This window comes from Chenopodium album, chromosome 1 (genome assembly GCF_948465745.1).
Source record: "Chenopodium album chromosome 1, dcCheAlbu1.1, whole genome shotgun sequence".
NCBI lineage: Eukaryota > Viridiplantae > Streptophyta > Magnoliopsida > Caryophyllales > Amaranthaceae > Chenopodium > Chenopodium album.
The window spans coordinates 17535224-17546517 of NC_137834.1; the positions used below are offsets into that span (position 1 = coordinate 17535224).

An 11294-nucleotide genomic window follows, 5' to 3' on the forward strand; every position below is an offset into this window, starting at 1 on the left:
TAGGGAAACCCCAAAACTTTTTCCACCAGCAAGGAAGAACTGGCGAAGAAGAACTTGAACAACCCTGCTGGAGCAGATAGGCATAGGCAGATTTCGTAGAGAAGACTCCATCCCGGGTAAACTTCTAGTAAACAAAATCATCCATCTTTTCCTTCGGCCTATCCAAGGCCAAAATTAGAGAAGCAATGGAAGAAGGAAAAAGACGGTGGGGATAGTCGAACTATCCCAATCCTGGGAAGTGGGACTAATAAGATCGGACACAAAAGAAGGCTGATCAGGAGTCGAAACCGTATCCTTAAACCGAACAGATAAATCAGGAACCCATTGATCATTCACAATATCAACTTGAGAACCAGAACCCACCTACCACATAGCACCTTGAGATAAAACCCGGCCTCCTTCTAGTAAACTTCTGCATCCCCAGGAAGGACGAACTGAAGAAAGTGAAGCTTTAAAGCTTAAAAGACGAAGATACTTAGCATTATAAATTCGCGAAACCAGTAGCTGAGGATAATGAATTAGACGCCACATCAGCTTCCCAAGTAAAGCCGAATTAAAGGAAGGAATATGACGAATACCCAAACCCCCAGGCCCCTTGGTAAAAGAAGTAAAGACGAAGGGGCTAAACCAACCCCTCTGGTGGACTTATCAGACTTCCACCAAAAGCGCGTTAAAAGCCTATCAATTCAATGAGAAACAGAGACTGGTAACTTAAAAACCGAAAGGACATGGTTTAAAGAATCCACTAACACTGAATTAATAACAACCAGCTTAGCAGCCGCTGATAAACGCCTCGAACTAAATGCAGAAATCCGCTGCGAAATCTTGTCAACTAGAGGCTGAAACTGACGGCATTTAGCGCGACCTAAATCCACATGAAGGCCCAAATACTTACCCAAAGAATCCTTCGACTGCATGCGAAGGGCAGAACTTAAATTAGCCCAATAATCTTCCGGGATATTCGAGCTAGACTTAACAAAGGATTTCTGAACATTAACCATCTGACCAGAAACCAAACAGAAGCGATTAATCACTTGCAAAATATTAGAACAGGCCTCTGGCAAAACTCGAAAAAACAATAATGCATCATCTGCAAAAAACTGGTGAGAAATCGACGGAGCACGCCTGGAAATACAAATACCCCGAAATAAACCCTACGCCTAAGCTTTCCTGATCATAGCTGAAAAGACTTCCATACAAAGAACAAATAAATACGGGGACAAAGGATCACCCTGGCGAAGCCCACAAGAAGGACGAAAGGAGGAAGACGGGCGACCATTAACTAAAACCTGATAGGAAACCGTAGAAACACATTGTTTAATAATCTGAACCTAATACGAAGGAAACCCAAAGATCCCAAGAACTTCCCATAAGAACTCCCAATCAACCCTGTCATATGCTTTGTTCATTTCTAACTTCAAAGTTGTCAAACATTTCTTAGTCGAAGAGGTATTCAAATAAGAAAGAACCTCATAAGCAATAAGACTATTGTCTGACATAAGTCGACCCGGAACAAAGGCGGACTGAGAATCTGAAATAAGTAAAGGAAGAAACTTGCGCAACCGAAAAGTCAGGCATTTCGCAACACATTTTTATAAAACATTACATAAGCCAATGGGACAAAACTGGGACGGAAATTCAGGATGCTCCACCTTGGGTAACAAGACTAGAAACGTGCGGTTCCATTCCTTAAGCATATAACCATGGGCAAAGAAATATTGAATGGCTGCGGTAACCTACAGACCCACAATTGACCAATGAGATTTAAAAAAAGCCGCAGAATAGCCATCCGGTCCTGGAGATTTATCATCACCAATTTGAAACATTGCACTTCTAATCTCTTCTGCCGAGAACGGCACCATAAGCTGTTGTATCTGATCAGGCATGAGCGAAGGTAAATCCAGATCATCCCAAATACCCGAAATGGAAGAGGGAGAAGAGCCCTAACCTTTATAAAGAGTGAAAAAGTGATCCAACAAAAGCCTGTTAACACCCGATGGATCCAAGATCCACCTATCCTGGTTATCCTTTAAGCTGAAAATTTTGTTCCACCGACGACGGTCCTGAACCGAAGCGAAAAAAAGATGAGAATTGGTTTCTCCACAAGCATCCCAACGAATTTTAGACCGCTGTTTCCAGTATGAAAACAACGTCTGAGCCTGCGATAGCTTCTCATTTCTAGTACAAAAAAAATGGGCACCCTGAGCTGCCGAGTCAATTAAGGTAGCCTGAGAAGAAATAGATCCTTCCAAATTCTTCCAGTCGATACCCCAAGCTCTCTTATGCTCCACACACCAACGAAGTAAACGATGCCTAAGAGAACCTAACTTACGAGAAATAGCAAACATTTGCGACCCTGCTTGGGACGTGTGCCAGGAGGCTACAATCAAAGAAGTCACTTCTTTGACTTCTAGACACCAGTTATCAATCCTATACGGTCTTTTGGATACAGAAGAACCAGCTACTTCTTTTAAAATGATTGCATCATGATCAGAGAAGAGAATTAGTTGGTGAAGAATAATAGCCTCAGGATGATTATCTAGCCAAGATCTAGAAGCATACCCCTTATCAAGTCTTTCAAAGGTAGGATGTTGTAATTGACCATTGGTCCAAGAAAAATGGGGGCCCGAGAAAGGAATATTCACTAGACCCGAGGCTAGTTTCCATTCCAAAAATTCAAACCGGCCTGGAGTGAAGGAGGATCCCCCTATTTTATCCTCCAAATACTCCACCTGATTAAAGTCCCCTATCAAAAATACATTAGGATTAACTCGAATAATATCCAATAATTCATCCCAAACCAAAGCACATAAAGCAACATGGGGGCGACCCATACACAGAAGCTACAAATCTTATTTCTTGGCCAGGAACAACAACTTTACAAAATATAACATGTGCTGAAACTGAAATAGGAACAACTGACACCGGGGCAAACCAAAACACAACTAGGCCCCCACTTAAACCTAAAGCATCCTAACCACAAAACCCATCAAAGCCTATATTAGCTAATTTATCTACTGCTACATTAATAGAGACCATGGTTTCCATTATAAACATGAGATCGATACCAAAAGAGCGGACCAGAAAAGACACATAAGGAACTTTAGGGGAGTCCGCTGTACCCAATCCCCTACAGTTCCATGCTGCCACATTCATGGTGGCAGTGGTGGCCCAGTCCGGGGAGCCACCGTACCCTCAAAAGACGAACTAGTAGGAGAAGACCCCCTATCCAAGCCTTTGCGTTTTTTTAAAAAGGCTTCAAGCACAAGCAAATTGCAGAGTTAGCATCCTCAATATCCAAATTAGCACCAGACGATTCTTGAGACACTGCTGAACGCTTGCGAGGGCAACCATCTTTAACCCAAGACCACACCTTATCTCCTTGCCGAGCCAACCTCAAAAAGAGAGATTTCGGACCATTACCTTTAGCTGTCCTTGCTGAATCAGATGAACCCAAAGATAATTCTCTAGACTGAGGTAAGGAGTCAAGAGGGGAACAATCCATGGGAACTGGGCAATCCATGTCTGCCGTTTGAGTTCGATCAGAGTCAGATAAAACTTCCAAGGTGTGAACAGAGGAATCAAAATCACCCGAGGAAGAATCCGCTGAGTAACCCGAGTCATTCGCTACATTATCCCTTGTATTTGCCGAAAATGGCAGAGATTCCACCTGAACTGCAATCGGAGGAGGCAGAGATGCTGCCATCCAGTTACTACAACCAGCGCCAAACGGGTCTGGGAAGGCCGGACCAGACGCCCCAATCGGAGGAGGGCAGAAACGCAAGCTTGGAGAAATTTCCGGAACCATAGAAATTTGGTCATATGTAGTATAAGGGTCAGAACCCACCATTCCCGGCCTTGGCAAGGCAGCAATCCCAGATTCAGGACGATATTGGTGAAGCATAATTCTTTCTAAAACATCAGAAGACTCCCCACAATTACCTGGATTATTTTGGTGAGGATCAGAAGCAGGGTCCATAAACCGAGGTCAAAGATTAGAGCCCATAGTAAAAGAAGGCTCAGATGCAGGACCCATAAATCGAGGTCCAAGATTAGAGCCCGTAGTAAAAGAAGGTTGATCCCCAAGATAGTCTTGATCTCCAACTTGGGCTGGCCCAGAAGAATTATTTTGCGAAGTTCGGTTCATGAGATTGGGCTCATTAAATTGCACGTGCTGGTTTAGGTCAACATGTTGCGAAGATGAACTAGAGTCCAACACTCTAATTGATGAGTCAGAAGTAGAATTATGAGGTGTCCTGATGTTAAACATTATGGGAGGATTATCATGAAAAATTTGATGAGGAAGTAGAGACACACCACGTGAAATCGGATAGAACTATCACCCACTCCCATGTGATCACACTGAAGCTGGTGTCCAGGGAGAGAGTCATTACGCCAAGTGCATTGATAACTCTGTGCATGTGAGAAGGTAAATCTATGTGGGACATGTGATCTGAGGGGTTCTTATTACGTGTCTGCGGAACCTCCAGCGAAGGTTGTTCTGCTCGTTGAATTCCCTGCCTGCGCCTCCAAACTTCATCTTCTGCGCCGCAAAAACCACCCGGAACCGGATTTGGAAATAAACCTGGAAGGGAACGAGCATGATAAGGAGGTAGTGGGGGAGATTCACCCAAATCTGCACCACACAAAGCTGTATCCGACGGATGAGAGTTACCGAAACCACCCGACGAGACCTCATCATCTAGACCACCAAATCGAAGCTTCGTATTCCAAACCTCCGGATTTGGTCTTATACCTCAAATTGCATTTGTATATAACGAAACATCCGTAGGACCAAATAAAACACGTGCACCGCTGTCGTGGAGGTGATGATAGCGACGTTCCAAATGAAAATTAATTTCATCTTGAGCTTTAGTACACGTATCCCGACCGTGTCCGACCAAACCACACTTTTTACAGAATCTGAATATTCCTTCATATTTAAATCGAACCCACGTAGCTCGACGACCGTAGGTAGGGAAGTAACAACAAGGTATAATAGGAATAGACAAATCAACCAGTAATTTAATACGAGGACGAGGAATAGGAAACTGACCTAGAAGCTCTTCCCTATTAGTAACCTCACTTACTCGTGCTATTACCGACTCAGCTACCATAGGCGTCTAGTGTTGGATTGGTAGGCCTTCTATAGTAACCCACATATCCACGAGATGTAGGTTGAGATTTTCTGGAACCGAGTGTCCTCGAAGCCTTTGTATAACCATAAGACTCCCTTTAAAGTGCACCCATCCTCTAGCATCCAATTCTAAAACATCTTGTTCCGTACCACAGAACAAAATAAAATCAGTTCCATAGGGTCGAACAGCCACCGGAGCACGAAGGTGCTAAAAGCGAGAAACAAGACGTTGAACCAGAGATAGCGAAAAATTTACGATCATCCCAAAAACGACCTATAACGCAGTAACTCCAATCTAAAAAACTTGTTTCATGAAACGGAAGAGTTCACTAAATTCCCCCACTCTGTGAGGGTAAACAAAGGTAATTGGAAACTCGTAGTCACTCATTGCTATCTTACTAAGAACTTGACAAACTAAATTAGGAAGAAGAAAGAAACAGAAGAACAGAGAGGACTAAACCACATAGAGGATTTTCTCTCACTAAGACTTTCTCTCACTAGAGAGTTTTTTGTTTTTTTCACTCGTTGTTAGTTGTGTCTGAATATAGTGAAATCACATCAAATGAAGTAATCAATTCCTCATGTCTACTTGAGTAGTTATTGTATCATGTGAAGCTGACATCATTTGGCACCATCCAACAAGATAAAAATTAGCGGGAAAATTGGTGGGCAAAAAAATTGTAATTTTGGCGGGAAATATTCCACTTCAATATAAAGACCATGTTTACCCATTGTAAACAGAGTGTCACCTTCTACCAGACATGGGTCTAGATGAAATTTCCAATCCCAATGAGGTGTAATGTGAGTGTTGATCCATATAGGTTAATTGTGATCGTCATGGTAGATAAAAACCAATTTATCTACAACACAAAAAAAAAAATAGTTCCATTGTTGATTATCCACACAAACTCGGTACAAATTCAGAAGCGACACCCACAGCCCTTAACTGGGAGTAGCTTCAATGGAAGAGGGTTCTTGGGAAAGATAAAGTCGTGCATGCTTGACTATAGAGGTACAATTCCTACTCAACTCATACGAGCGCGGGATGTTGCAGCTGACAGGCTAAAGTCGTATCACCCAATCAAAAGTAATTCCTAAATTCTCTAACTAATGTAGATAGGGAAGTAGGGTCGAATCCACAGGGAAACTATTCTTTCTATTCCTAATTAATTAAAGCAATCTAAATTATTAAGTAATCAAATTGTTATTAAAAAGTAGAACTAAACTACAAAGAGTAAAAGTGGGAAAGATTAAAAGTAGGATGAAAATCAATAAAATAAAAGCCTAGGGCATAGGTTCACCAATAAACAATATTCCAGGGTAAATCATAACAATTTATCATCAATGCATCAATTAATCAGATCATAAAGGGCTTTCGCTACGTATTACAATCACAGAGTTAATTTATCGGAATTAAATCTCATCTCTCGAATCTCGACTTAACCATTTATAAAATAACCTGCCTATTGAAACTAGACCTAAACATTAGTTCTCATTTCTCGAATCTCAAATCAATATTGTCAAACTCATGCATAAAAGATAAGGCCTGATCTAGGTACATAGCATTAAATCAATCAATAGGAAATTAATCTAGCATTGATAATCAACAATAATAACTTACCCCTTCATATTATTTATGGATCCCCACAAACCCTAGAAAGGAAACCACTTATACATAATTAAATATAATCTAAACAAAGCAATTAAAGGAGACATGATGAAAGAATTAAAGTAAAATAAATGAGATTAAAGTAGAAGAAATCGTTACCAAAATAATCAGAATTAAGGAGTTGAATTAGGGACAAAGTTGTAGAGAGAGAAACTAATCTAAAGCTAAGTAGAGAGAAAGTCTAAGAGAAGAAGTACTAAGCAAAAAGCATTAAAATCGTACTTAAACAACAATCTCAAATTACTCCTAATTAGAAACTAAGAAATCGGCGAAGAAGTCTCCCCAGAAACACGCGCCCGATCGGGCGAAGGGCCGCCCGATCGGGCCTGCCTTTTTCTTCGCACACCCTTCTGAACAGCCGCGCCCAATCGAGTTAATGCTCACCCGATCGGGCCCGGCTTCTCCTTGAGGCTTGGAAATTCGATTGGGATTTCTCCTTAGCCCAATCTGGATATCCACCTAGGGTCTTGAATACTCGGTCCAATGCTCGTATTCCACAAGTCGAGCCCTTAATCATCGGCTTGATAACTCTAACCGGCCCTGGGCTTCAAAAACGGTCGTGCTCCTCCAATGTCCGTATTTGCTCCATGAAAACCCGGGAAAATGCTCCAAAAGTGCAATTTCCTACAAAACTCAACCAAAACTACGAAAACACTAGAAAACACAAATTAGTAATAAAAGTGACTCTAAAGAGCCAAAAAAACTACTAATTATGACCAAGGGACGGGGGTAAAATACTATATAAATTAGACACGTATAACTCCCCCAAGCCATAACTTTGCTTGTCCTTAAGCAAAGAGCTCATCAATGAACATATAAAACATGCCTCACCCCAAGTAATCAAAATCAAGCACAAACGATTCAAGGCAAATCTAATAAACATGCTTCAATGTCAATCAATCTCATTCATCTAATCACTCTTCCTCCCCAATAATTGTCAAGTAGCGCAAACCACATGAGCATATAGAATTCAAGACTAGTGCTCACACACTCAACTCTCATTTATGTGGCGAGTAAAAGATGTACTCGATCGCTCTCCATCCCAACCCCTTTTATGTGAACAATGCCCTCCCAACTCACACTCTCGTGTGTTTAAAAAGATATACACTCAACCTACTAGTCGACTCGAAATATGTCAAATCATAACTTGCATTGATAAACAACACTTTCACATTCATACAACTCTATGCACAAAGTTCGAAAAGTCTTTAAAGCCTGTAATGTAGGGCTAGGGAAAAGGGTAGGAAACATTTAGGAAAATGTGGGAGAAAAGTCATGCTTAAGGGAGCCATATCCTAACAAAACCCAAGGTCAAAATAAACAACGACCAAATCATCTCCAATCATAACTGAACTCCACAAAGTTCACCAAACAATCCCATACATAACAACAATCCCAACATTTACACATTCACTCACAAAAATATGATAATAAAGAATTAGAGTGAAATAAAACAAACTTTGAACTCATTCTTTTTTTTTTTTTTCTTTTTTCAAACTTGAACTTCTTTTTTTTTTTTAATTCTTTTCTCTTTTTTTTTTCTTGAGAAACCTTCACATAGAACATTTGAATATTTGAAACAATTTTTTTCCTTTTGCTCTTTTTTTTTTCTTTTTATCTCACATTGGAAATTTTTTTCATTCTTGAACAACAAACCATCAACAATTTTTCCAACCACAAAATCAAAAGAACAAACACTCTTCTTTTATTCCCACATTGTGCAAATAATATGCACATCACAACCCCCTCACCTCACCAACTAATAGCTCCCCCAAGCCAATCTTGGGACTAGTAACCAATGGGGCTCATATAGGCTTGTAATGTGGCTAAATAATCAATAAAAGGGCACAAGCAACAACATGGGTAGCAAGAAGGGAACAAATGTATCTAATATCGTCTGAAGGCTACCTAAAAGAACAAATGTCTTCGCCCTCCTCAATGTGCATAATATTGAGCCATACTGTAGGCGTCGTTGGAAATGCGCCTACGTTAAAAGCATGTGTGAATATGCTTGGCACTCATAGGAAGTGGGAATTGACATAATATGATTAGGGACAAAGCAAAGTAGGGAGCCGCCAACAAGTTTTTAAGGAACTTGTAAACCGTTCACGGATCATAAAAGGCAACCACGAATAAGAGACAATGATTGACCCGTGAAGGTTACACCTGCCCATTCATAATCCATGAGACTACTAACTTCATATGGTTCGAAACCACGAAAGGAGGATCGGGGATGATGGTAGGAAGTGAGTCATGGAGTCACATTCTCCCGTATTGGCCTCTACTCGATTCTTATAGTGAAAAGTGATTCCTGCGATCTTAAAGGCATACAAACAAAGATTCAATTTGCTCCAAACTATTATTATGCTAAATTGGTTGAATATTAATGCAACATATAATTCTATAATATCGTGATCACTTGATTAAACAACAAGATTAAAAAGGAACCTAAACCGGTCGTCCAAATTATCTTATTAGGCGTGATTTTCAATTACATATTCCCTTTAAACATGCAATATAGTGATCATAATAATAAATAATGGAAAAAACATTAATATTGGAAGCAATTTAACAATAATAGCGTTAGTCAAATTAAATATAAAATAACCTAATCATGATACTAGCAATAAGAAAATAAAATAAGAGTAATTAAATTAATTAATTACTCACATTCCGCGCGTTCCTTTAAATTGCTACATCATGAATAAATTGTTAGTAACTTCAATAAAAAATATAAATCAAATGAAAATTAAATTAAATAAATATTATATTTGATTTGGTCCAAACCCTCAGTCAATTATACCTTTCACGCCTTGGTTAAAGTATAGAACTTCAGGTATTGTATGGACTCCTTGGAGTGCTTAAAGGAAAGAATAGTAAAAGAATGGGGAGGCTAGTGTTTAGGCTAAAGAGGGAGAAGAGAATAAACTTGTGATCAAGCTTGTTGATGATTGGAAAAGGGGAGATATGACCTCTATTTATAGAGAAAAAAGAAGGTCGAAGAATCAAGAAAAGATAAGAATTCGAATCGGATAAACTCTTGCGATAGACAGCAGTTTTTGCGATTTTTGTTTTTATCATATCTTTTGATCCAGAAATCGGAATAAGATAAATAAGATATCGTTGGAAAGATATTGAAGTACACTTTCTAAACCAATTAGAATCAGATTAAAATATTTTATAGAATAAAATATATGGCCGAAATAGTGAGACGGTGTCAGTTTTGGGTAGAGTTTGATATCTTATTCATATCTTTTCCGTTATAGCTCGGAATTGATATTATAATATATCATTGAAAGATAATTTCAAGGGATATCCAACCATATAAAAATTGGATAAAAAATATGAGGCACGAAAATAATATTTGTCTATCTTTGAATGTCTTTCAATTCGAATAGAATTAGGACTTTCAAAAAGAAAATTTTATTCAATTTCAAACTCTTTCATTTTATCTTTTCAAAAAGGATAATTAAGATCTTTTAGACACTTATAGAAGCTTCTAATTAATCCTAATTGGTTTATGAATGGGATTAAATAATTTGGACCCTCCACATGATCATTGGGTCATAGATATGGTGGGCTTAGGTTCGGTTTGGGCTCAGTTTAATATTTTGGCCATAACTTATTCGTTATAACTCGGATTTGGGCTTATAATATATCGTTGGAAAGCTCTTTTAAAGCCCCATCAAATTATTAAATCATTGGACCCAGATTATGGACCAAAATAAACTGAATTAAACGTTTTTATAAAAAGGACACGAAATGAATTATTTTGGGTTTAAAGGCACGAAAAGAGAAAAATAAGTTATGGTTTGGGGAAATGGGCTAGGAATTGGGTTGGTTTTATGAAATGGAAATATGTATTTAAGCATTTTTCCATCATCGGGTTTGGTTTTGGGAAGACATTTTTAGGTGTCTACACATACAAACACTACTCATAGTTGCAAACCAATACTCAAATTCCTTGACATACCAGGAACTATCACACAATTCCTAATCAAATCAACTAGTCAAGCACTATATTCACAAATAGTTGGCAAAATTGACGCATGTTAAGGCATCCGAACAATCAAACTTCAAATCATGATCAACAAATTCACAATGCTCATTATCATATACCAAGAATCAAAACAATATTTTTCAAGTATGGGGCACAAGGAATCATGATTGCAATTCACTGGAACGTATTTTTGGATTTTTTTTTTCAATTTTTTTGTATTTTTTCATATAGGAAAGCAATAAAAACTACATTATAAAGCAATTAAATCTATACTAGAAAGCAATAAATAGAAAAAAGAGAGAGAGAGAGTTACCATATGTACAAGATCATCTCCCCCCCCCAAGCCAAATCAAGCAATGCCCTCATTGACTTGGGGTGTAGCTAGGAGTAGCTACTCCTCATCATCATCCTCATCTATCCTCGAGTAGCCACCTCCATGGCTAGAGCCGGCACCTCCATGGCTCGTACCAACGCCACCATAACCTGAA

At 39.1% G+C, this 11294-nt stretch overlaps 1 protein-coding gene across 1 annotated transcript; it reads right to left on the bottom strand.

The window, feature by feature from the left end:
* Nucleotides 1-1943: 1943 nt before the first annotated feature.
* On the bottom strand, nucleotides 1944-2834 carry LOC145628924 (uncharacterized). The gene has a single exon (XM_081681360.1). The coding sequence runs from the start codon at nucleotides 2832-2834 to the stop codon at nucleotides 1944-1946; it is 891 nt and encodes a 296-aa protein (XP_081537486.1).
* Between the last annotated feature and the right edge of the window lie 8460 nt (nucleotides 2835-11294).